The sequence below is a fragment of the Pleuronectes platessa genome, chromosome 9 (assembly GCF_947347685.1).
Source record: "Pleuronectes platessa chromosome 9, fPlePla1.1, whole genome shotgun sequence".
NCBI lineage: Eukaryota > Metazoa > Chordata > Actinopteri > Pleuronectiformes > Pleuronectidae > Pleuronectes > Pleuronectes platessa.
Genome location: NC_070634.1, coordinates 2,542,118 through 2,569,857, shown reverse-complemented (window position 1 = coordinate 2,569,857; position 27,740 = coordinate 2,542,118). Strand labels below are relative to the sequence as shown.

The following is a 27,740-nucleotide window of genomic DNA, read 5'->3' as shown; positions in this document are numbered from 1 at the left end:
ACAAAGCACATTAATGTGGGTGTGGCTGTGTATTCGACTGTTCTAACCTCATTATATACAATTTACTAACCTTATACTCCTGTAGCTGGTGTTTGTTCTCATACAGACGGGAAGCCCAGACTCTGTGCGTAATAGTCACATTGTTCATAATTATTTCATGTTTTGATTTATTCTATGATCATCTGCAGGTCAGTTCTTATTTCTGATTATTAAATACATACGACTTTTGTTTGCCTGCTTTTGTAAACCAGCGTCTTGAGGTCGCGTCGAAGATGGACGAGGTGACAAAACATCCCGGCCGCCCCCTGTGGCTGTCAGCAGAACAGGTAATAAAGTAGAAGGCTTGACAAAAGGACAGTTCCTCTATTTGCAAGAGCACAGGAAAGGCGGGGCCGACTCCAGCATCCGCAGCATCTGATTGGAAGCCACAACATGACGTCGGCGGAAGTTGTCTTCGCCACCAGAGCGGGAAGATCTTGCCGCTGCTCCACATGTCAACAAGCGGCTCCTCGAGGACCTGACATCATAGCTCTGGTTCAGCCCGTGACACGCACTGACTCCGACTGTGGGACACTTGGGTCCGAGTTGGTCTTCACAGCGGTTGATATATAAGGTGAGCTCCATGTGTACTGTGCACAATAGCGAACAACTGGCTAATACCGTTAGCTAACCATTAGTAAACACCTCTGTTAGCGGATCAGTAGCCGTATGACGCTAAACAACGTGAGATTAACAGTTTATAATACGTTATCACAACGGCGGTGATGGTCCAGAGAGGTGCTCTGCGAGACTTCATTTAAAACTATAAATGTTATTGTCATTCTTCTCGTTTCTAACATGTGTACAACCTCATAGGCGGACTACTTTAGCTCTGTTGTGCTAACCTTAATGTCTAGATAATGACCTGTGCCACAGGTAGCTATCTACTGTATAACCAAACGTATTGAATATCCTCTTACAGGCGAGCTACGTCAACCTGGTGTTGGTTTTGTATTTCCTGCTGTAATGTCGAACAAATCAAATTTAGATTTTAATGCAGCAAACTATTTTCTAAGATAAGATAAAAATAATCCTTTATTAGTCCCACTATGGGGAAATTTGCAATATTACCGGAGCGAGAGTCAGAAACAGTCATCAGTAAGTAATATTAAGCAATACTTAAGTGCTGGTAAATGTACACAATATAGAAAAATATAAATTTAATTAAAAACTGATATATACTGTCAGTGTAAAAACAAGGACAACGTGAATAGTGAATGGATTGCGTATGAACCAATGTAGTGCACAAACAGATTGAATATTGCTTTAAGAGAGTTAAAATGCAGATTTTGTGGACACGTGATTCTTCTCTAACTTAGCTTTTCAAAAACTGGATAACGCAGATATCGGAGCTGGTCATGTTAATTAGCATTTCCACTGTAGTCCCAGCTTCGGTCTTAGTGATTTGACTGAATGTCTGCAAGGCTTTTAGTGTGTACTCTCTGCTCTTACAGATGTTAGTTTGTCTTCTTCTTCTTTATAAGTGGAAGCCATGTGCTTCAGCTGCTCCCTTGTCTCACATATATCAATTTGTTTGTCTGTCTCTAAATCTTAATGTTGGTTTGGTTTGTTGCTTTTGCCAAAACCAGACATCAGCAGAAATGCAGGCCTTTTTGAAAGGAGCCACTGTTCAAACTACCAGACCCCAGAAAGACAAGGCAGCGGGGCTCAGTACAGAGAAGAAAGCCAAGGCTATTCCTTGGGTAGAAAAATAGTAAGTATGAAGCCCGAAGGTGTGTTGTATGCTGTGTCCGTGTAACTATGCGAATCTACCAGAATCAGAAGCACTGGGCACAGGATAATATTTTACAGCTATCCTTAACCTGGTGTGATTTAGCCAAGACAATACTGTACAATATTCATTTCAACCCCTGAAAAAGGTTGGGAAACTAATTAGGGTGGTTCATGGTTTTTCTTGTGATTTCATTCAAAATTTACTCCTGATTAAAAATGCTTAACTACATTTAAAAAAGAAATAGGAGAATCATATTTTGGTTCAAACCCCAAACATCTGTCCTCTGTAAATGAAGAATTATGATTCTTGCGATAATCATAGGTTTTTTCTTCCTGCACACATTTCAAATTCTGAAAACTTTTATGTAACTATTTGCATAAAAGTTAATGGAACTGCCTTGATTAGAAAACACCTAATGCAGCTGGATTTTTGCATCACATGATTATACATCTTTCACAGTGTATATATTTTACACGCTGTCCATTTACCTTTATGTATGTTGATACATCACCCAGCCCTGCGTGTACTCTCTAGTACCAAAGGTCAATGGTATACACTGAGTGTCCATTTGATTCGATTAGATACATCTGCACTGTACTGTGTCTTCATAAACTAATCAGTTGCAATTCCCATTGTGTTTGGCTTTAGTATAAGGTGTTCTAGAGGGCTTAATACAGTCTTGTTTTATCATTGATTTAATAATGGTAGAATTCTCCAGGACTGTTTATTGTGAGAAAAATAATTCAGACTCCCTCATATTTAGAAATTGGAAGGTTAAAAAATAGTTCTCTGTATAATGTAGTCCATTACAACAACTTTAACTATGACCTCAGGAAACACATTACAAGGATTTACACATTTCCAAAAATGTGACCTCATTGACTTATTAACAGACACTGGCATAATGGCAGAGCTGTAATAGATTCCATAGATTTGTAGCCCAAAAAACTGAGGACTGGGTGTATTAAATCTGTGCTTAAGGTTTTATAAATATGCTTAATGAATAAGTGTTGCCAGTATGGTACATATCTTATAATCTGATTTTTATATTATAAGTACCAACAGTCTTTCTTTTTGCAAACCACAGCAGGCCTAAGTCTGTTGATGAGGTGGCCTATCAGGACGAGGTGGTGGCAGTGCTTAAGAAATCTCTGGAAGGAGCTGATGTAAGTATCACACTCTGTCCATGGACATTATTTACACAAATAGAAACTGTGATGTCTTTAAGTTTTCATCTTTGTCACATTTTTGACCCTTAATAATTTTGTTTATCTGATGCATAAGCACTTATATTGTTTTATGCATTTTTTCCTCCATTCTGTACTTCTGCTAGACACATTTAAATTAAATAATAATATTGCAATGAATCAGTCCTATTACAACAATATATATGCAGATATAAAGAGATTAAATAAGTGCTTAAAAAGGTACAAACACAAGCAAAGTATATAGCGTCTTTGCTTTCCTACACAGACATGAAGGGAATGTCTCACTGCGTCTCATTGTGTTTTTATTGCAGCTTCCCAACTTACTGTTCTATGGTCCTCCTGGAACAGGAAAGACCTCCACCATCTTAGCTGCTGCCAGGGAACTATATGGGTGAGTGAACTGTTAATGATTTGAAAAGTGTCTGCTCTATACATTTCCTCAAATATCAGCTTGTTAGCTTTTTTACCCTTGAGTTGATCATTATTCTTTTTCATGGATGAATCTTGGGTCTCCTCCACTGTCTCTTCTCTACTGTCTCTCCTCCAGTCCTGTGCTATACAGACAGAGGGTGTTGGAGCTCAATGCCTCAGATGAGCGAGGCATCCAGGTTGTCAGAGAAAAGGTTAAGAACTTCGCTCAGCTCACTGTGGCTGGGACTCGCCAAGAGTAAGTCAACACAGATCATCACATGCATACTCAAATATAGAGCAATTTTCCATATATCTCTGTAATGACCCTATGAGCTATAAAAAATATTTATAGTTCATATATAATTTTTATTGGACTGTGCTAGATGTATCTCTTAGTCAGTGAATGCTGAACTGCTAAAGCTGTTTCGCTGTGTTTTTGTAGCGGGAAGCCATGTCCTCCTTTTAAAATAATCATCCTGGACGAAGCAGACTCCATGACAGCACCAGCTCAGGCCGCTCTCAGACGAACCATGGAGAAGCAATCGCGCACCACCCGCTTCTGTCTCATCTGTAACTACATCAGCAGGTCAGCTGACCGATAGATCATCAGTACACAAACATACTCTGCATGACTGATTCTGACCTTGCGGTGTGTCTGTCTTCTCTAGGATTATTGAGCCTTTGACATCCAGATGTTCCAAGTTTCGCTTCAAACCTTTAGCCAATCAGATACAAGAAGAACGCCTGCTAGCTATCTGTGACAAGGAGAACCTCAAGTACACTAAACAGGTAAAAAGAAAGAATATTACAGAGTAATACAAATTATCTGCGATGGCAATAAGGAGCTCATCATGAAATTGATGCTAAATAATGTCTCTTTCAAGATGTTTGACTTAAGGCTGCTTTAGGGCTGCTCGATTAATCGAAATTTAATCGTGATTACGATTATGGGGTCAAAAGATCTCCAAACTACTATAATCGAGTTGAAACGATTATTTGGCATTTTTTTCGAAAGAGACTCGCATGCGCAATTCAGTCCTTCCCCCAAAGCAGTCAACGGCCCAGCTGACTGGCACTCACTCTCAAGCAGCTGTAAAGTGAAGGAGGCGAGTTGTTTGAGTGGTGACCGGTGGTGAAAAAAACAGCGCGAGTGGAAAAGCAGGGAGGGCAGCAGCAGACCATGTAGCGGCCGCGCCCTGCACCGCTATTCTCAAGCCCGCTCCCGCCTGGCTGGTCAGACCGGTCAGACCGGACCCGCCTTTCTCCGCGCCGGTCAGTCGGTCATAGAGTGTTAGGGTTGCCATCATTAAGGGTTTGAATAACCAAGCACCGATATCCTGGTTTCACGGAGGAATAAGACACGCAGCCGTCCTCGGTGTTTACCGGAACCGGAAGTGATTAAAAAAATAAAGCATAGACTTCAGAATAAGGGCCCATATTAATAATCGTTTGAATAATCGTGATTTTGATATTGTCCAAAATAATCGTGATTATGAGTTTTTCCATAATCGAGCAGCCCATGGCTGCTGCACACAGGATTTTCAACTCTAAACCGATTTAAAAAACCTAGGAGTGCACGGACAATGACAGATTTATTATTATTATAATCGCCAGAACGCACAAACTGGCTCACTTGGCCAGAACATAAGACCTCATACTTGCCATTTGTAGGAAACAATCTATCAGTGGTGATTGAAATTGCTCAGAAACTACCAAGATTCTTCAGGTTTTTATCGCGGTTGGCAAATAACTTTTAGGTGCATTCCCACCACCCTCTGAACTGGTACACTCGTGTGATTGGACGAGATTTCCGAAGAGAAACAAAACATGGAGGAAAACCGATGTCATGTGGTCTGCTTTGTAGCAAAAAAGAAAAAAAAACTATGGATGTAGTCATGGCTTAGAAGGTGGAATTGGCTTCTACATTTTCCATCGTGAGCTGAAGGTGAGCTTTATTGTGGTTTTATTAGTGGCAGTCCGCTACATCCGGTTGGTGACGCTTCCTGGTAAGCTCACTCTCATTGGCTTTTTCATGTTTCTGTTGGAGATGATTGTGGATTTGAGATCATGGGGCCTCAAATTTATTCGTTATTATCAGGATTATTTGGTAAACCCCTCAGACTTCAGGATTATCTGGAATGATAATCAGCACCGACTGGCCTCTAGTCGCAATTTTTGGAAGAGGCGAATCAGATGTATCAAGTGTGGAGCAGCTTTTAGAGACTGGGCTTTCAAGGGGAGCAACAGTTACTGCAGTCACAGCTGTCGGAGTGAGAGAATTTTCTTAAACCAAGTTCCCACTACGTGTCTTGGAATGAGTTCAGACTACACTACTGACTAGCGATTGGGGGTAATACACTTCTATTAGGGCTGCTCGATTATGGAAAATATCAAAATCACGATTATTTGAACGATTATTACTATGTGCCCTTATTCTGAAGTCTACGCTTTATTTTTTAATCACTCCCGGTTCCGGTAAACACAGATGACGGCTGCCTGTCTTATTCCTCCGTGAAACCAGGATATCGGTGATGGCAACCCTAACACACTGTGACCGGCTGACCGGCGCGGAGAAATGCGGGTCCGGTCTGACCGGTCTGAACAGCCAGGCGGGAGCGCGCTTGAGAATAGCGGTGCGCGGCGCGGCCGCTACATGGTGTGCTGCTGCTTTTCCACTCGCGCTGTTTTTTTCACCACCGGTCACCACACACACAACTCGCCTCCTTCACTTTACTGCTGCTTGAGAGTGAGTGCCAGTCAGCTGGGCCGCTGAATGCTTTGGGGGAAGGACTGATCTGCGCATGCGCGTCTCTTTCGAAAATGCACCAATGCCAAATAATCGTTTCAACTCAATTTTTATATTAGTTTAGAGATCGTTTGACCCCATAATCGTAATCACGATTAAATGTCGATTAATCGAGCAGCCCTAACTTCTATGTTTTTTTTCCAAACACACATGAGAAGAATAGGGATGTCCCGATACAACTTTTTCACTTCCGATACGATACCGATATTGTAGCCTTGAGTATTGGCCGATACCGATATCAATACGATACGATATAGGCACAAATCATACATATATTTATTCCTTATTTTGTTGTGTGGAATGTTAGAAAAGGCTTGATAAAGTGATGTTACTGTTACTGATGTTGTAGTGATATAACAGAAAACAATAGTCAGCAACAGTAGGTATAGGAAAAACTGACCCATTTATTATTAACCAATTGGTTACATACATTTTAACCTTCAACATAAGAGTATTACCTCAACAAATCCAATAAAAACAAAATGTTATATTTAAAGTGCAAAATAACCACTGGTTACCAACATCATTATACAATTGAATAGATTAAATTTTAAAGTGCAAACAATTCAAGTTCACTTCAGTTCTTTTTCTATTGTCAGCATATGTTGGAAACAACTGTGGGCAGGGACAAAAACAACAAAAACAACACAATATTGTCCACTGTCCAACTGCTCTAAGTTAAGAGTTCAAACAGCTCCAGTTTCACTGACTGACTGTGCCCAAAACAATGTAGTAATTACTCTTAGTCTTCACTGAAGAATAGAGTGTAAACACAATAAACGTATCACTCTAATAACAAGAACATAAAACAAATAATAATCAGTCAGTGCTGACTACCCTTACTACTCCTCCTCCTCCTTCTCCACTTTCTGCAGTCCGAGCATAATGTGGAGATTTTTTTTTAAGAAGATAAGCATTTCAGCATGCTGTGCTGTCAGCCTGCTCCTGTGCTCCTCAATGATAATTGACGCTGTGCTGAAGAGCCTTTCACTCTCCACACTCGTGCAGGGAGCACAGAGGAATTTAGCTGCTGTTGCTGCCATGGTGGGGAATCGAGCTTGGTTTAGGCTCCAGTAGTGTAAAGGGTTGCTCTTCCGTTCAATCGGAGCCTCACAGAAGTAGCTCTCCATTTCACAGATTGCCCCTGTGGTGATCTGGTCAGACGGACCTGCTGCTGTGCTGCTCTCCTCCAGTATTTCGTCAAAGATGCTGCCAAGGCTGCTGCTTGCACCCGCCATCCGTGGAGTCTTGTTCACTGGCTCAGTCACATCAGGTGGAGGCGTGGTCTTCAGCTCTTCTTCTACTTTACATACCGCTGCCTTTAACGCTGCTTTTGCATGTCCCAGGTTTTCCGGGTTTGTGAAGTACCTGGCATAAATATAAAATATATAAAATAATGTAACATGTATATTTTAGAGCTTTTCAAACCCAGTCCCCACACATTTGTGCTCACAGAAAGAAACACAGTCATGATAATGTAAACAGTGATTCTAATCTGTAACCTGTAATCTTATTTTATGCAGTCACAACACAGTCACATAGACTACAACCAACTCACTGTAAACAGTACAGTTTTTCCCATATACGTCAGATTAGGCTAAATAAATGTAAGAATTTAACATAAATTCCCTTACTTGTCTTTATAACGTGGATCCAGCAGTGTTGCCACGGTGTAGAGGGGCTCGGATTCCACATGCCTGAAACGTCTGTGGACTGCATCCAGAAGGGTGGCTTTCATAGTTAGGATCCCATGATCATCTTCACTCTCCTTACTGAGAAACCGTACCAGTGCATGGACAGAGGGGATGACATCGGCTGTGGTAGCAGAGGCGGCACTGACTAGAGTTGTTAGCTCTTCAAAGGGGGTCAGAACCTTTGAGGTCTTCTCTAACAGCCCCCACTGGTTTGCTGTTAGAATGGCTGGCAGGGTGTGGTTTTCTTCAGATGAGTAGGCATGCAGTGGCCGTTTTTGATGAATGAGGCTGTCAATCATGTACTTCGTACTGCTCCATCGTGTCTGGACATCCTGCTGGAGACGTTTTGGTGTGACATTCAGCTCTATTTGCAGGTCTTCAAGGCTTGAATAAGCCTTGGGGGAATGTTTGAAGTGGCCCACTATTTTTCTCCCGTTGGCTAGTGCATCACTTACAGCTCGCTGTGACAAGACAGCTTCATGGACTACAAGCTGAAGAGTGTGAGCAAAACATCCTAAGCTTGACACACCTAGCTGATTCATTGCCTTTTTCATGTTAGCAGCATTGTCTCTTAAAACGACATGGACCTTATTTTTCTCAATCTTCCAGTTATGCAGCATCTCCTCCATGGCGTGCATGATTGCATCAGCTGTGTGCGATCCCCTGAATTCACGTGCATGTAACACTGCTCTCTGCAGTGTGAAGTCAGTGTCCACCCAGTGCGCAGTCAGGCTCAACAGAGACAGCGGACGATGGTCTGAGCTCCAGATGTCGGTGGTGAAGCTTATAGCATTTTGCCTTCTCCACGTGTGCGGCAATACACTTTTTAACCTCTTCGTGCATCCGGGGTATAGTTTTGTCTACAATGTAGTGGCGGCTAGGAATAATGTAGCGAGGTTCGAGGTGCTCCATTAAGCGTTTAAACCCGACATTACTCACCACCGACAGGGGCTGGTCATCAAGCACAATAAACTGGGCTATCTTTTCTGTTATGGCCATTGCCTTTTTGCTGTCCCGTGGTAGTTTGTCACGTCTTGCAAAGCTTTCGGCCAGCGTGGGTTGCTGAAGCGAGCCAGAGGCTTGTTGCTTCACCTTGCTGCTCTCGCGAAAATCCTCATGTTCTTTTTTGTGGTGTTTTTTCAAATGTGCGATGAGGTTGCTTGTATTGAACCTTCCCGGTTCTGTCCCTCCACGGGACACTTGCGCCTGACAAATGTTGCATTTAGCTGCAACGTCTTTGTCCGAGTTTACGGTAAAATACTTCCACACAGCCGACATCACTACACCTTGCTGCAGGCACACACGTTGTCGTTGTTGTGATCACGTGGGCTGTGCATGCTGGATCAGAGACGCTCTTCTTCCGCGGCCGGCACCAACGTTAATTAAAGGTCATTACCACCTACTGTGTTGGAGTGTGATCAAACCAGAGTCACCTATTATAGAAGTCCTGGAGCGGTAAATGGACAGCTTATATCGGAGCGCTTATATCGGAGTTTTTAGATTCAGTCCGATAAAATCCGATATTCACTTTTTTGGCTGATATCGGACTGATTTCCGATATCAATATCGGATCGGGACATCCCTACTACTAGTATACGTTTTCATGATATTCTAATATTTAGAGATAGGATATTTGAGTTTTCTTAAGCTGTAAGCCATAATCAGCAATATTAAAAGAATAAAAGGCTTGCAATATTTCAGTTGATTTGTAATGAATCCAGAATGCATGACATTTTTGTTTTTTTAATTGCATTACAGAAAATAAAGAACTTTATCACAATATTCTAATTTTCTGAGACAGTCCTGTAGTCTTCCTCCTAGGAAGTTTTTCTTATTTTATGGACCACATGAACGTGGTCCAGCAAACAACACATTACACAACTCAATGAAAACAACAACAATAATGATAGATAGATAACTGGAAATTATATTAAGTAACAATTAAGTATTAAAGCTGCACAGTATAAACAAATTAAAAGGAAAGAAAAAATAAAATATACATAAATAAAAAAAAAAAATATATATAAATAAAATAAATAAATAAATGAATGAATAAAAAGGAAGAAGAAAGAGAGAGAAAAGAGAGAGAGAGAGAGAGAGAGGGGGGGGGTTCCGTCAATCAGGGGGCAGGGACTGGAGAGAGTGGAAGAAAGGGAAGCCACTTACTATAAAATTTGTTAGAGCTGCCTTTTACTGAATATCTGATCTTTTCCAGCTTTAGAAGAGACATGGTGTCGTTGAGCCACTGAGTACTAGAGGGAGCTTTAGTCGACTTCCAGTGGAAAAGAAGGTGGCGTCTTGCCAGTAAGGAAGTAAAAGCTAAAATGTCTAATTGTGTAGAGGTAAACCGGTTATGGTTCTCTGGGAGCCCGAATATGGCAACATGGGGGGAGACTTTTATAGTCACTGAGAGTATTTTTGACATGGTGTCAAAATAATTCAGCCAAAAGCAAGAGAGTAGCGGACAAGAGTAGAACATATGGGTTAAATTGCAGGATGAGGCATGACATTTGTCGCATTTGTCAGTGATCCTCCTGCATTTCTGTTTTAGAATAAAACATTAAACCAGATGAAAAAATGCTTCAGTAGACATTTGTCTAGAATGGATAGAGGCTTCAGTTTCTTTCCTTTTTTTTGTCTGAACCCGTCCAAGCCTGATAACGTTTATGTAGCTGCACAGAGTTTGTGTTACCCTGTCCCTCACATGCATGGCTTTGCTCAATTTCCCCAATTGCAGACATGTGCAGTGGGAGAAATACGGGGGCACCTCAGCACTATATGTACTTTCACCACCTTCAAATCATCCTGCACTCTGACAGGTTGGAGTTGACTCTGACTCCAACTAGATTTAAAGTAGGTTATATATCTGGAGTCTGCTTGCTTTGGACAAGTCTGCGAGCCTTATTGAAGAGGTCACACATAGCGAATGAGGACTGCCAGTCAATCACTTATCAGGGGCTTTGGTAAGTGACTGGAAAATTGGGCTGAAGATCATATAGTGGTGACTAGGCTTTAGCAATCACTGAATGGTATAAATTACCAAGGGTTGCAGTAATAACAGGAAGAAAAAAATATGTAAACTGGCAAACCATAATGAGGCTGGTATGGATCCATATGGATTAAATGAAGTCCATATGGATAAAATGATTGGATAATATGGAAATGTTACATACATGAAGTTAATCGGAAGGAGTAGGGGGTTAAGCTTATAAACTCAATCTTTGTACTGAAAAAAAAGTATGTTTTGGTTCTATTCATGATTTTGATTAATTCATACTGGTGCAGCCTCATCATGGCTTTCATTCAACGTCAGAGTATAGATTTGTGAATGAAGACATCCACCATCAGTTCCATTAGAAGATGCAATACAAATCGCAATTATGCACAGGAGAATTGATTAAAGGAATAAAAAAAATAGGTTTCTACATTCATATGGACATAGGACCTAGACATATATGAAAAAAAGCAAACCAATCATTAGGCATGAAGATCTCTGAATAAATTAGTGTTTTTGAAAATTCTGAATTTTTTTTTTTACTGCTATAAACTATCACTTAGGAACTGTTAAGAGTGGCTACAAAACGCTACCTTCAATATTAATACATATTCCAAATCTGTTCAATTGACATAATCCTTAGATATTATAAATTAATTGATTCATTCATTTATTTATCCATCTCTCAGGATCTTCTGGAGACACTATGAGCTGGCAGCATGTTCAACCTGAAGAGAGTGCCGAAGCACAAGTTATTTAGAATGAATAAAGTGATAAAAGACTAGCTGTCTGGAAAATGTTTCCATTTGCACAGTTGTGTACATACTGTGGGTTTTTCAGTGCATGCTCCTTTTGTCTATTGATACAGTTCTTGGGACTGTTTTTCGACAGCTTACACCAGGTCGAGACAGGATATATTTGAGTATATAAGTGTCTCCACCAGCTATCTACCACCATGTTTCATGTATAAAAGTCTAGCATGCGGAAAACTTGTGCTTCTGCTTTACTTACCCAGTTTGTGTAGAAGGAGTATGATGATTGTTTCTGTTTATCTAGAGTATAGCAGCATTGGTGAGGGTGTCTGAGGGAGACCTGCGGAAAGCCATCACCTTCCTCCAGAGCGCTGCACGCCTCGGCGTCGACAAAGAGATCACAGAGAAGGCTATTACTGACATAGCCGGGGTGAGACACACTTTATAGGAGACTGGAGCAACTGAGGATGTACGATTTGTTTCATTTGTTAAATCTTACCATACATTCCTGTCATGTCACTGTTGTGCTCTCTTATAGGTTGTTCCTCCAAAGATGATTGACAACTTGCTCCAGATTTGCTTCAAAGGAACATTTGAGAAACTAGAGATTGCCGTCAGGGTATGTTTAAAGACATGTTTTGTCCCTTTTTGTGTACTTACTTGAAGTCTTGATTATTTTTGATAGACTTTTGTAAAAAAATGTTTGTTTAAAAACAACAATTTACAGAAAAAAAACTATAGATTGTTTATAAGTTTATAATGTCAGTACCACCTGAAGATAATTAATACATTATTTACTGCAGTGACAGCAGAGGGCACTAGAACACTGGGCCTAAACAAGCAAATACGAATAGTGCTTTTTTACGGAATAAGACATTTATGATCAAAATATGAATAAACTGTTTTAAACAGGGTAAAAAAGGGTGCTGTTTTAAATGATCCTTGTGGTATTTTGACCAAAATATGTTACAGACATTTCATTAAGACCCCAAGAAACCATATCAACTGTGGTAAATTGGACATAATATGTCCCCTTTAAGGTAGATTGCCCTCAGTGTTCTGGTCAAAATGAAAAATGCCAGACAGCCTCTGATCTTTTGTGGTTGTTTAAGAAATTCAGTTCATTCGAGACAATGCAACCCCCGGTGTGGAAATATTTTAGTTGTGTTTGTTTGTTGTTTGAAATATAATATTTCACACTGAAGATTGTAGTCCAAAGCCTTAAGTTAAAAGTACCAAAAAAGCCTGTTTCATCTGTAATGTTCCTCATTAAAGAATCACACCACACCACTGTATCACTGTATGTTATCTCTGATGTTGAAATGCAGTGAACATGTGAGGCGATGCGTTTGCCTCACCCCCCACACATTCTCACACGTTTAATGTGTTCTCAGGACATGGTGGATGAAGGCTATGCAGCCACAACGATTCTGAGTCAGCTCCATGAGTCGATCATAGAACAGGACCTGAACGACAAGCAGAAGTCGGCAATCACAGAGAAGATGGCGGTAAGTGAGCTGATGCAGCGCTCCCTGATTGGGCTACATGATCCTGGAGGGCGGAAGAACGAAAAATGGGAAATCACATTTAATTGGGAGAAGGCAAATGCAGATACGCTGGTCACAACTTGATCAGTACCAACTGAACACACAATAGGAAATGGGTGATTGATGTAACAAAACACCCATTTAGAAACAAGACTAAATATATTTAGAACTACATTAGGGTTCATCATTCCATATAATGTGATTTAAAAAACTTTACATGACATTTCTGCACACACCCATGTAGTAGGGTTGATTTAATTTCTGTAAGACCTGCCTGGGTTTTGGCTGCATTTCCACATATAGTCTTACCTTCTCCTCTTATAGCAGTAACAGGCGAGGATGCCACTGCCACTCCTTTTGTCCAAACACAGCAGTAGGTTTTACCATCTGATGAAGGATCTAAAGTTTCAACAGACAGTCATGTTATTTATTTTTATTGGGACCTTAAACCATCATCATGTATAATAAAATGTTTCTTTCATGGAATGATTCGTTCCTTCCTGGACTTCTCAGTTTGTGTTTGTTTCCTCTCTGCTGCAGGTTGTGAGTAAGTGCCTGTCGGATGGTGCAGATGAGTACCTGCAGATGTTGAGTCTCTGTTCAGTCATCATGCAGCAGTCCTCCCAGAACAACTAAAGCTCCACAAGTCAGCATCCGCTGCCCAGGACCTGCGCTGCCGCCCGCTCCAAACAGGACTAACAGCCTCACTGAGACATAAGCGCTTCACAGACTAGACTCAGCTCGTTTAATTTGAGACATTACTCCAGCCGGTGGATACCAGATGATGGTGTCAGTGTTGCCTGTCCATTCTACTTCCTGTCCCCAACTACTCTATAGTGAGCACTTCATACGGCACAGCTGTATGAACCTGCTGTTACTGATGAACCACCATTCAGACGTGTCTTTATTCCACTTAATTCTTGCAACTCTGCAAAAAAATTGTTGACACTTTTTCTATTTTGTGAAATAATAAATACTTTTCTGTATCTGTTCAGTGTTTGTTTCTCAAGTCATTGCTCATGATTGGTACAGAAACTAAATCAAGAACAAATCCACAAAAGTAAATAATTTAACGATGATATTTTTGATATGCTGGGAGATTTCAATACAAGTAGAAGCTTTCATTTTGGAAAACTGAAATATTGATTAAGCAGAATATGAGATTTTATCAAACATTGCAAATTTTATTTAAATTGGAGGATCAACAATTTTTGTGCAAGGACCAGTCAGAATAACACATAAATGCCATTTGCTAGGGACACTATCAGGAGCTCCAAACAATAACCCATCCACTTAAAAAGCTTTGACCTTGCTGTCATTGAAGCCACTTGAATCGACAAATTACAACATAGAATTATTTAGGGCCTAGAGCTTAAATTTGTTTGTCTTAAAATAATATCTGCTTCTGTTATTTGTTTTTTGCAAACCTATTTTTGTCTTTTTATAATTTTATGTTGTTTCGTGAGATTTGTTTGGCAAAGGTTTGATGCTGAGATGCATCAGTTTTCCATTATTATAACTAGAGTGGTACTAACTAGAGTGTGTACTTCTGCCAAGACCCAACAGTCCCCTTTACTTAAAATAAGCTGCACCTTTAGTTTTGGTTGGGATCTGCCTCCTGATCCGAATCCAATCCCCCCCTACAATTTATTTTTCGCCTGAATACAACTTTAGATAAGGCCAATGGATGAGCTAAAATAATCACATAATAATGAGGGATTACAGTTTTAGTGGACGGGGCTAAAAGTGACCATTACGTTGACAATGAGCACAACATTGAGTTCAGCAAAAAGCCCTTCTCATCTTCTCCATGATTCTCCATTTATTGTGGCTCCCCCACCTCTGAGAGGTGAGTAAGAATAGGTGTTTGAGTGCCGCTCAGACAGGGCAGTGTTTAAAAAGTGATTCCAGAGTAAGTTAGTTATAGGCCCTGTCAGTGGTTAAGTCAGGGTGCACCATGTTATTAGATAATATATGTCTGTTGTTCCATAGAATACAGATTCAGCACAGCAACTGACCAGTTTGACCAGTATCCACTGAACCAAGGCTTTCATTTCAAACGCATTACCAAATGCCAATACTCCAGTCTAACCTTATGGAAAACATTGTGTTCAGTATTTCCTGAGTGCATTAAGCCATGTATCCCCAGAGAAAAACATTAACAGTCAGGAGCAATAGAGCATTAATGTTGCAGAATCTTCTCCAGAAAGGATTCTCCTGTAGGGAGTTCAGCTCATTAGTTTCAGTCACTGGCGATGCAGAGCCAGTGTTGGGACCAGTCAGACCACAGAGCCGCAAAGCAGCTCTCCGCCACCAGGAATCTGGCGAAAGCTCAGGCTCGCCGCTGAATTCAGAGTCCGCTCGGTCTGGAGTTAACGGGGGTCCTGTGAGGTCCAGCCGAGGCTCCTGGCTGTATCTTGACCACCAGGTCAGCCGGTGCAGCTGGGGGGGGAGAGAAAGAGAAGAAGTTGTATTTTCTCCTGCGTTAATAAAAAAAAAACGCTTCTCAAGCTTAATTAACTCAATCACAAAAACTGCTGTCGTCTCCTAACCAGATGAGGAGATAATACAAGGTTCCCTATGCCAGCACTTTTCTACTGCAGTAAGTTACCATGTCAACAGTTAAGTTTTGGTTTCCCATGTTTATGTCAACTCACTGCTCAGGAGGTGAGATCCTGTTGCAGCTACTTGGATATTGACATGAAATAAAGCACCTTTATGACGGATGTAATAGTCCATACTTTCAGGGACTGATGGCAGTACTGATTAGAGCAGCATAAAAAGGTTTGCTGGCCCCAGCAGGGGCAGGGATCACGATCTTTATGTGAAACACAAAGAAAGGAAGCATTCTTAAAGGGCAGGTTCTGGCAAGCCCCAGGTTATGAGTTGCGTGTAAAGTTAGACTACAGGATATTTAATGTGGTGTACAGCCATCAGCTAACCTTTACCTCTGCAAACATTGTAACAGACACACAACTTATTTATCTTGTCTGTTTCTCATTTTACGGACGACAACATAAATGAGGTGAATGCAAGGCGTGTTCCTTACATGTTCTTTAGGTATTGGGGCAGTGGCCAAGCTGACAGCAGCAATCACAAGGCAGGTGAGAGCCAGCAGGATCAGAGCAAAGTACAGGTAGTGGACATCGGCCAGGATAGCAGGCCGATGATCAGGCTGACCACAAGAGGGAGCCCTGTAGGAGAACTCCAGAACCATGCGGATCAGTCCCACCACCAGTCCACCCATCAGACCCCAGAAGGCACCCTGAGACACACAAAGTACAAATCATTTTAAATTAAGCATTAAATGCAGCGTCATAGGGACTTGGCATCATATGGTATAAATTACATCATGATGACATCTTGATGAAATATTATTATTGCCTCTGCTGGGGAGGTAATGTTTGATTGGTATCTGTATGACTGTTTGTCATTGCATGAAATTGTGTGGAGAGGTGGGGCATGACCCGGAAGGAACTCGTACAATTTTGGAATGGATCGAGAAAAGTAGGTAGATACAGATTTTCTTTTCACAATGCTTTTCACTGTTTACTTTTCTTCTTTAAAGATCCAGTATGTGAGATTTAGGTGAAAGGGATTGGCAGAAATTGAAAATAAAATAATCCTAGTGGTTTTTTTACTAGTGTTTTTCATCTAAATTGAATGAATTGTTGTTTTCTTTACCCTATGGGCCCTTTGTATTTAAATACATTATATTTATGCATCCAACAACCATACAAACAAGAGTATTTGAGAATAGTGTGTCGAGAACAGAGGCAGAGCACAAGTGGTGTGTGCATGTGTGTGCGTGAGAGAGAGAGAGACAGAGAAAGACTTACTTGCTCATTGGCACGTGGCCAGAAGATAGCCATGAGGAATACAGCTGTAATGGGCGGAGCAAGACAGCTGGTCACTGACTGGATATAATCAAACAGCAGCCCACTGTTGGCTGATTGGATGACTGGAATCCACAGAATACTGACACACACCAAGACCAGGATGAACACCCTAAAAAAACATATCCAAACATCAGACATAAATTCAAACATAAACTTTAGTTTAGGGGTGTGGTGGGAAGAGCTGATGGTGACATGTTACAGAGCTGTAACTGAGCTTTAAAGAACAAAAGTGCTGTGAAACCTTACACATGAGTAGTAGAGGTGTAAGTATTATGATTTTATACATACAGTTTTTCTGTGAAATTAAGCATCGCGTTAGTTCGTGCAGGACACGGAGTCATGTGTTCGGCTGTCATGAGCTGTCAGCTACTGGTTTATGTCTGGTCCTCAGTCACCCACCAATCACAATCCATTCTCTCACCAATGCTGTCCCTTTCAATAAGACCTCCTCCTCATTGATGCCTGCTCAGCTACACTGCCACTCAAGCCCTGCTGCCGGCAACTTTCCTCCGCCACCCCAGCCTCCACCTTTTAGCACTAAGACCAAACATGGTTGTGGTCAAAGATATTTATCTTGAACCAATGTATTTTGCCTGCCACACCCACCGAGGGGTTCTGAACATGTTCCCTGTTTTATCTTAGCATGCAGCTTTGCTAATCCAGGGAACATCCGAAGAATGGAGCCATCAGCGCCAAGCAAAACTATATTCCCATTTGTGCGATAAATGGGTAAATCATGACAAAGTGTTCCTCACTGAAGTGCAGTTATGGCTCTCTTCCCTTCATTTATGAGGAGCCTGGTCTGACATTGCCAGGATGGCTAACAAGTGGAGAAACTTGCCTCAAAAAACTCTGAGTTCAATTGACTGTAATAATTATGAGATGTTTTTGACCCAAAGCTTCTAAAGGTAAACAAAGACAAAAATATTTTGTAAATTGTGATGTGTCAGTAAGCAAGTTTTACCTTTGGAAATTCAGGAAACTCAGTAACATATGTAGCTAAATTTACATTTAAAGTTATCAGTGCAAATGGGACGGCTCACACAATCCAAGATGATTCAAAAGATTACCAATGGAAAAACAAACAGGATGTTTATCCCAAAGCAGTCAAAGTCTTACTTGAAAAACATGAAGTATCCATTGTCCTAATATTACACCCTCATACTGTCTCAATTATTTCTCCTCACTGTTAAGACTGCAAACCAGCTCACACACTCTATTAACAAGGAGTGTGGTGCCTCCTGTAAATGTGATTTACTGTACATGTCAGTGAACACAGAGGAAATAGTAGTTATTTCAGTGGTGGAATGTTGTGAATGTTTGATGGAAGGTGTTTGACTGGGAAAACCAGGAAACCAGCTGCAGATCAAACACACACACACCAAGTTTGCTGAGGAAATTTGACTTGTCGAGACTTCTGAAATAAATAGAACTGGGTATAATAGTATTTTAAGTGCACGTTTATTCTTTGTCAAAGACGGTCAAACAGATTTGACAGCATGCGGATATGTAAAGATGTGAAAGACAAAGAAACATTCGCATGCATGCTTTTTTATGAAGATTTGGTGAAGAGGTGATGTGTGTGCGTATGGTGCGGATATGTGTGTGTGTGTGTGAAGGGGAAATGCACTTCCTGGATTCTCCCAAAAGGGCCTCACTTACTCCTCCATATGGCAATTTACAGTGATAAACATTCAGCAAGAGATCAGGGACATACCAATTACCATTGTTGAAAGCAATGGTAATTGGTTGTTTTGCCAGAACTGTTTTTCCTCAGCAGTGGAGAATATCTGCATGGCAGAGAGAGACGAGTTGCTGGAGGCACGCAGAGCTTGCAGTGAGGGGAGAGCTAAAGAAAACACTCAGGAGGGATCTGCGCTTACAGTCATTTGAGGGTTCTTTTCAGGAATGTATGAATGTTTGGTTCTTGGGTTTTAAAGGTAAATCTCTATGACGCTTGCGTGAGTTTTTCTGGTTGATATTTAAATCAATACCTTCCAACAATCATGAGTTCCATCTCTGTAGCCTTCGGCCTTGCTCTGTGGTAGAGGTCCAGTGTGAACAGAGTGGAGCTGCTGTTGAAGATGGAGGTCAAAGATGACATCAGAGCTGCTAGCATCACTGCTATCATCAGACCGCGAAGACCTATACAGAGAGAAGAATCAAACAGATGTTTCACTCATGGTGAAATACAAGATCTATTAACAATAATGATGCAGCACATCTTCTCCTTACATCCCTTCTTCATGATTTAAAAAGGTTTTCAGAAACAAAGAAAAGACAGAGGTTAGGAGACACGGTCGTGGCACCACAGTGTTTTTTGATTGGTTGCCAGTTTTGCCTCGACAACAATCCTGCTACAGCTTTAGCTTTAACTGAAACCGATTTTCTGACTCACAGTGTAAGGTACAACACACAAATTCACATGGCAGACTTGACTTAAAGGGCCAGCTAACAGGTGACAGATGAGCCATTTCCGTGGCTACTAAACAAAGTCCATCAGCTGGTAAGATGCTCTGAAAATAAGCTATTAAGTGAACCTGGAAATAGGATCTGTTTGGTTTGATTTTAGCTCTGATCCTATAAGATGTGTTGATTTGAGTTCTGTCTGCCAGCATCACTTTCATCATATAAGTGCAAGAGTGACAGAAATATTGCATTGTCTGTGTGTGTGACTCACCCGCAGGCATTAGCTCTACCACAAGTTTTGGGTAGGCGATATTGGAGCAACCGACTGAAGCTCCACACACGCTCTGACACACCACTGGATCCACACAACCTATCTCATCTACAAACACAAAGAGAAGATGTGAAACATTACTTGGCTATGGTGGCTTCAGAAAGCATTCAAAACCCTTCCCGCTTTTATTTTGTTGTAGATTTCATCTTAAATTGATTTAATAGTCATATTTTTTGCACATAAATCTACATTCAACGACATAAAATTATTAAGTGACATATTATTTTCATAATTTATGAAAATCAAGGCCCCTTTTTCTCAAGTCACTTATGCAGTTTGGTCAAACTATAAGAGTCCTTGTGGTTCCAAACCTTCTCCATTTCATAATCAAGGCCACTGTCAATCAATCAAATTTGATTTGCCTAGCCCATATTCACAAATCAAAATTGGTCTCAAAGAGCTTATGACATGTAATGTAACAAGGTGTAACATCCTCTGCCCTTAACCCTCAACAAGAGGAAGGAAAAACTATAAAAAATCGTTACGGGGGGAAATTGTAGAAACCTCAGAGAGAGCCACATGTGAGGGATCCCTCTCCCAGGTAGGACAGAAGTGCAATAGATGATGTTTAATGGAGAACTTCAGTTAAATAAGAGTATTCACAACATTGATTAGAATAAACAGTAGAGTATCTGAGTAGACAAATTGTATGACAAGCAGTCGCTTGAAATTAATAGTCCTCGATCAACTGCCACCACAATCAGATGCAACCTCTTCTCAAAGCTTTACAAATAGTTCCATACCCTGACCTGTGCCTTATTGCAGTTGTATTTTCAGAAAAACTATCTGTACAATGAGTTCATTATAAGTATAGACTGGAAGTGTGCTCGAAAAATATTGGGCATTAAGCTGCTAAATGATGAAATCCAGAAGTAATTAAATTGTGTTAACATGATCTGATGCTACATGTATACTTTTACAGTGCTGTAAGTACAGTATGCTGTATCATGACAGTAGCAAAGAGAAAAAAATATAAAGTGTACATCCAAATCCAAAACTAGCATACCATAGCACTGACTGACATTATATTAATTTTAACCATTATGTAGGAGCCACCTTGATTCATGAATAAATCCACAAAGCTGGAAGGGGCCAAAAGGGTCATGGAGTTTGCCGTATAAAGGAAGTGTTGAGGGTGGAGCTGCCAACAGAGCTGGTTTCAGCAGCAGTTGGGCTGAGTTGAGAATGTAGGGTTGAGGTGCTGGATTATCTCAGCAGGAAAATCCTGATTTAGTAATTCACCACCTACCCTGCTGAAAGCTAAACATTGACACACAATAGTGGAGTAACACTGTTTAAGGTTGTAATGATCTCATTGATATGGCTTACAGGTACTTTGGTAACATATTAAATTGGAGTAAGCAGGAGAAGGGCAAAGATTCAGCCAGGGTTGACGGAATGCAAGCATATGACTACACTTCTTAAAACTACTTCAAAACCTCTCCACAGATAACTGTAGGAATGATGGTCTTTGAAAGACTGGTTTGATGAGGTGCACGTGCTTCAACATAAAGAACATTTGACTTACAAAACCATCTGATCTTGATGGTGGATCATGATCGTGCTGGTTGCTGACCATGGACTATGATTAAAACAAGACTGCCTGATATATAATATTTCTTCTCAGATACTCAACCATTACAGATAATAATCCATCAATTCATTGACCTTCACATATGCTTCAAAATGTTTATTCTTATCAATGCTGCTAATACCCTTATCTTTCTGATGTTCTCCTTTACACTTGGAATCTTCTGCACTTCTGTCTGTCCTGGGAGAGGGATCCCTCACATATGGCTCTCTCTGAGGTTTCTACATTCTTTTTAACCTGTTAAATGTTTTTTTTTGTAGTTTTTCCTTACTCTTGTTGCGGGTTAAGGACAGAGGATGTCACACCATGTTAAAGCCCTATGAGACAAATTGTGGTTTGTGAATATGGGCTATACAAATCAAATTTGATTGATTGATTGATTACAGTCCAATACAAAGAGGCAGACAGACTGACCTGGGAACAATGCTCGGCTGATCATGCCTGGCATCACGATGAAGAACATGGGCAGAAGTTTGAGGTAGCCTCCCAACACACTGCCTCCTTTGGCATGAGACAAAGACTTGGCCGACAGAGATCTCTGGACTATAACCTGAACACACACACACACATACACACACACACACACACACACACTCACACACACACACACCACACACATTGGTCCCTTTGTACTTACAAGGACTTTGACTGACAACACATTCTTTATCCTAACTATTACCATCAAAACTTAATAGAATACCAAGCCTCCATTAACTTTGTTTTTATTGGCTTAACCCCAAACAACATGAACAGTTTAGCTCAATCAGCATAGCTGAATAACAGCACTCATGAAGTCAACTGAATTAAATAAAAAAAGTGAGAAATCCAAAGTCATCCTATTATCTCTAGAGAGAACGCATCTATATTCGTTGGAAAATAAGGAAATTAGCAGAAGCAAATTAAAACTATGGCAAATTTGTATGTGCACTGCAACCAGGATTCTTTTTAAATATAGTGCACAACAACATTACACAACAGTGCATAATTTATTTGCACATGTGAAGTGTTTGGTCTTTAGGCAATCTGACACACATGGAGAGGCAATCGACAAAGGGCTACTGCATACCTCCCTTTCTAGTACAACACTCCTGAGGACTGTGTCCTAAGTGGCAACCATAGATCCCCCCCCCCCCCACACCTGTACCTTGTTAGCTGGAGCAACATGTATTAGTGTACAAAAAGTCACCTGATCAGTGCACCACACCCATGTAGACAGCACTGTGAGCCCAAACACCAGACCGGGCCAGGGTACGTCCCCTGTCACAGGGTTTCTGAACATGTGGAAGGCATCACTACGAGGCAGGTGGCAGGTGGTGTTGGCGACTGTCACTGAGGGAACAGCTGTCATGTAAAGGTCCACAAGGCCCTCGTACCAGCCGACTTTTTCGAATGCTGGAAGAAATAGAGATAACACTATTCTTATTATTTATTATTAATAAGTAGTTGTGAAATATTTAACATGGAAACGTGTGTATGTGTGTGTGTGTGTATGTGTGTGTGTGTGTGTGTGTGTGTGTGTGTGTGTGTGTGTGCGTGTGTGTGTGTGTGCGTGTGTGTGTGTGTTTGTTTGTGTGTCTGTGTTTGACTGCACCCTACCAATGAACATTAATGCAAATGCTCCCCCAACCATGATCACAGTCTGGAGAGCATCTGTGTAGATCACTGCTGCCAAACCACCTACGGACACAACACTTCTGTTACAGTCACAAGATGAGAACTTTTCTTTCATGGACAAAACGCTAGTCCCCATAACATAAATACATAATGTACATAAATATTGAATTTCTGAAAATATGTGTGTGTGTGCTTACCTGCTATAGTGTAGGCAGCGGTGACCAGCAGCAGAATGACTGTGGACACATAGAGATCCCAGCCCATTGACACCTGGATGAACAATGCACCTGAAAATATATCTGTCTGGGTAACACACACAAACACAAACACACACACACACACACACACACACACACACACACACACACACACACACACACACACACACACACACACACACACACACACACACACAACACACACACACACACACACACACACACAATCGCACAAACATATGCTTTACTGTGTTGGATTGTACCTCATTTGTATGGTACTGAATAAAAGACTATCCATAAATGTGTGTATGTCTTACAGATATTTTGGTGAAAATGTAGAGGATGAGTGAGAGGACAGACATGTAGATGCGTATCCTCTGGCCTCCAAAGCGTTTGGCCAGATATTCAGGCATAGTCACCACACTAGCAGAGATGTAGACAGGGATAAAGATCCAACCCAGAGCCACCAGGACCCAGGCTGCCTGCACAAACACATACATTTCAAGAGTGAAAGAGTGTTTTCAAGAAACACTCTGAGCTATCATGAGCCGTTGAACAGCTGAGACACTGAATACAGTACACGAAGGATAACACAAGATTGACACTACACACTGAAAGTCAAATCAATGACTGAATTGTGATTCCCTTTTTGTAATCAACATTTTTAAATTGATTGTATTATGGTTACATAAAAACTACACCAAGAACACAATGTGATGAAATGAACAAGTCCAATGATGATCTTGAGAGGATTCATGAGAGGATTCACAACAATGAACAATGACTCTGCAGAACAGGGAAGTCAGTGAAATCAGAGGGAGACTCTGAGGTGAGCTGCAACACAGCCCTTTGGTCTGTTGGGTAGAACCACTTGTCTGATGGCTTAATGCCACACATCATATACCGTCCTCAACCATGTTTCTTACATTCCATTCAAACCCTCCAACTGCGATGCCTCCAGCTGCTCCTGTTCCAGCTAGACCAATGAACAAACCGCTGCCGACATTACTGGACATCAGTGAGGCTCCAATCTGAAATCACACACAGGCAATACACAATGACAGCAAATGTTTTTTTTGTTAAAAATGTCAGAACAATGAATTGGTAGACTGTGTGATAAATCTATTAGTGACTGTGTTATTATTCAAATTGTTCAGGACACCACCAAATACCTATTGAGTATATAAACCATATCAATATGTAAATGCTGGACAAGACGACAGTGAGGATAATAACTAAGAGCCACAGGGATAGATAGTAAATTAACTAACTGAAATAAGTGAGTTGTTTTTCTCTGTGCAGCAGCACCACTGCCTCCTGCTGGACAAACACAGACTGCAGATTGAGAACCTGTGTGTTTTTGAGCAGGTTTCACCAGCAGCCTCAATATAACTGTCTCTTAAAGCCTCATTCCACTCCTTTGAAATGTCTCTCTTGTAAAGCAGGTAATGGAGTTTTTAGGGGCATCTTTGTGGATGGAGGGTTGAGGATGAGGGAAAATGTTTGAACAATTACAATCCAAATAACATTAGAGTTTAGAATAATAATAATAATTTTCACATTTTACTAACTCAAAGAGCCACACATAGTGTAGTTTAGGGATGAGTTATGTGATGATGACGATGTGCAGTGCTTTAAACCGTACTGTACGCATAAGCCATGTTGGAATGCACATTTTCTATGTGTACAGACAATAACAATAGTTTTGGCCCTGATTTGGCCGACACTGTCACACTGCCACACTCTCATCTGGCACACACACCATGGGGAATGGTGGCACTCAGGCTTTCGGCTCCTGTTTGCCAGATCACATTTGCCTCTTTTTTTCACTAGGCCAGTTTAGGCTCACATCCAATTTGTCCGGGCCACAATAAGGTGGAAGTGCCTCATCACTGCCTGAAGTGGCCATAAATTATTATTAAAAAAAAATGGGTTAAAGTCCGCTGTCCTCCATTTTACACAGCTCATTTATGGTGCAGTTATTATCAAGCAAAAAGGAATGAGCTTCGGGTAGCATATAATGAGTTTTGCTCAAGATTCAAGATGGAATAGTGTTAGCCACAGGTTTGTGACTACAGCAATGTCTACCTTCCATGCTCTGCTGAGGACTTTTAAGCATACATTTATATTTTGATTAACTGACCCCCAAAAACATGTACATGGGTGACACAAGGTACACATCTTGTTTTTGGAAGCACTTGGACAAAGTCTGCATGTTTTTTATCTCTGTACTTTTAATGTGTGAAGATTGATTGCTATATAAAGCTAAATAATAGCTTTGTTGATTTTATCACCTATTTGTAAAATAACTATTTTGTCATTTGTATTGGTCATAAAGCTCAGGGATTAACTTCCATAATCAAACTTAACAATGCTGACCACAGACTGTCTCAGAATAACTGTTCTGACATGAATGTAGAGCAGTGGAGCATATAGCACATTACCATGGAGCGGACGGATAAACATGCATACCAGCATGACCAGTACTTACAGGCCACCAGGTCATTGAACGGCCTGCCAAGAAGTATCCCCCTACAGTGCTGCGATTGGCTCGTACTGATGACTGTAGACGAGACAGAAACAGATCCAGCCATTAAAAACAATACTCAGCATCTACTTAATATTTGTATATATTTATACTCAGAAGAGAAGGGCAACCTTTGTTCCAAGGACTGTCCAATCACAAACTGAAGTCACACACTGTTTTTGCACTCTCCCCCTAAGGAGGATTGTATGTTCTTACAATCAGTTCTCACAGCCGTTACCCTGTTCACAGTCCTTTTATATTCATCTACACTTCTCTTACTTTATAATTTTTGCATTCTGCACTGATTTTTAACTGTCCATGGAAATTGCACTAATATCATTGTTTTCTTTCTTGGTTCGACATGCTCTATATGCCTTAGAATTGCCCTCCGGAGACAATTAAGTTGTTTAAAATTTGAATTGATTTAAAAAACTTGTACTGCATGCTACATAGAGACTGCATGTAAAAGTGCAACATTTTGAGGCCTATTTGGTTCGAGTATAGCACCTTGAACGTGATATTAGATACTTTAATAATATTGAAAATAATGTATAAAGTGGGCTGAGTCCCTTCTTACCCAGATTCCTACGGCCATGACAAAGATGAAATAGATGACGACCACAGCGATGTCAGCAGCAGCAAGACTGAAGCCTTTACTGGGCGGTGCTGCAGTGGTGAATCCAGTGGAGCTGTTCCCTGCAAACCAAGTGTAACTCAACAGTTTCAAAACTCTTCAAAGTGCGATAAAGAAATGTAAGCGGAATTTCAAAGTACACTGGTACAGGTGCCAACTGTAACTCAACACGACTGTGGAGGATGGCAGAATATCAAGGACAATAACATTCTGAAATAATAGAAATGAGACCATTGCTTCTCTCATTTTTTCACATTATGTACGTTGCTTTTGGTGTTGACCTAGAATAAGCTCTGTTCATGCATAAAAAATGATGTAAAACCAAATATGTAAGAAAGTTGAGGCTGTTGAACAAATGTTAATTAGGAGTTAAAAATACATATTGTATAATTTAAACTGATGAGAAACCCTTCACTGTCACTTGTTGGTATAGAGAGAGGAGAGGTGCATTGGATTAGAAGGCTCTGGGTTGATTTGACTGTACACAGTAGTGGTTGACAGAGGGAAGAAAAGCTACTTGATATATACTTGGTGTGTTTTCACTGATCTGTTGCTGTCAGTAATGTTTATTCTGCTCTTTGTTTACATTTGTATTAACATTTTTGATTATGTCCATATTAGCTCAGGACCATGACCTGTATTAAAATGATGTACTGTACACATGCTTTAGATAGCACAACTGTTCCCTCTCCGTTTTTTTAACTTGACTTTATTTCCACTACATACAGGCACCAAGGATACGTCACTTAATTTTTCCTTTGCTGTTTCCTTTTCCTTATTACGCCCCTTGACAAATGGGTGTTCAAAGCAAAAGCTTTTGTTTTGCCCAGGCTGAAGGTAAAAGGATAGTTTGACTTTTTTAGTGAGTCCAAATTAGTTACCTAACACTGGATACTTCAAATCTACTAAATGTTATGACAATATGATCTGCTTCTTTCCTTTTGTTCCTGTGTCACGAGGTCTGGATAGCGGTCCATAAAAAACAGCTTTTCACATGCTAGAAATAAAGCTCGTTGTAAGGTCAGTCGGTTACTGAGCCAATGAGCAAAGTTAAAGTTAAGTTAAAGAAGGTTCAGACCTGTGGTAAGAGCAGCTGACATGTTGTTTTCAGTCTTGCAGAAGTTGTTGTATTCTTTCAGACACTCGGTCCTGCAGCGTCTCTCCTGTTTGTGAGTTCCTCCAACTCTGTGTTGAAGAGCTAAGTCAATGGTGCTGGTATGTGAACCTGTGCAGTCAACTGTGAGCTTAATTATTAATGACTTTGACACTGAGATGGTCAAACTTCACAGCCCGGATATAATCACTTGGCAAAGATTGACATGCATGATGT

General features: G+C 40.7%; 2 protein-coding genes across 2 annotated transcripts; one reads left to right on the top strand and one right to left on the bottom strand.

The window, feature by feature from the left end:
• The first annotated feature begins 448 nt into the window (after positions 1–448).
• Positions 449–14,173, top strand: rfc4 (replication factor C (activator 1) 4). Its single transcript, XM_053429954.1, has 11 exons — positions 449–613; positions 1,629–1,753; positions 2,862–2,940; positions 3,294–3,373; positions 3,530–3,649; positions 3,836–3,979; positions 4,062–4,182; positions 11,945–12,070; positions 12,179–12,259; positions 13,035–13,148; positions 13,728–14,173. The coding sequence occupies exons 2-11, from the start codon at positions 1,641–1,643 to the stop codon at positions 13,821–13,823; spliced, it is 1,074 nt and encodes a 357-aa protein (XP_053285929.1). The 5' UTR covers positions 449–613; positions 1,629–1,640; the 3' UTR covers positions 13,824–14,173.
• Positions 14,174–14,345: 172 nt separating this feature from the next.
• On the bottom strand, positions 14,346–27,728 carry slc5a9 (solute carrier family 5 member 9). The gene is made up of 14 exons (XM_053429953.1): positions 27,489–27,728; positions 26,354–26,472; positions 25,741–25,812; positions 24,176–24,280; positions 23,567–23,731; positions 23,229–23,334; positions 23,014–23,094; positions 22,604–22,809; positions 21,832–21,967; positions 19,767–19,874; positions 19,081–19,231; positions 17,027–17,195; positions 16,237–16,452; positions 14,346–15,629 (listed from the first exon to the last, which is right to left on the bottom strand). Exons 1-14 carry the CDS (start codon positions 27,508–27,510, stop codon positions 15,318–15,320), a joined length of 1,968 nt encoding a protein of 655 aa, XP_053285928.1. The 5' UTR covers positions 27,511–27,728; the 3' UTR covers positions 14,346–15,317.
• Positions 27,729–27,740: the final 12 nt, after the last annotated feature.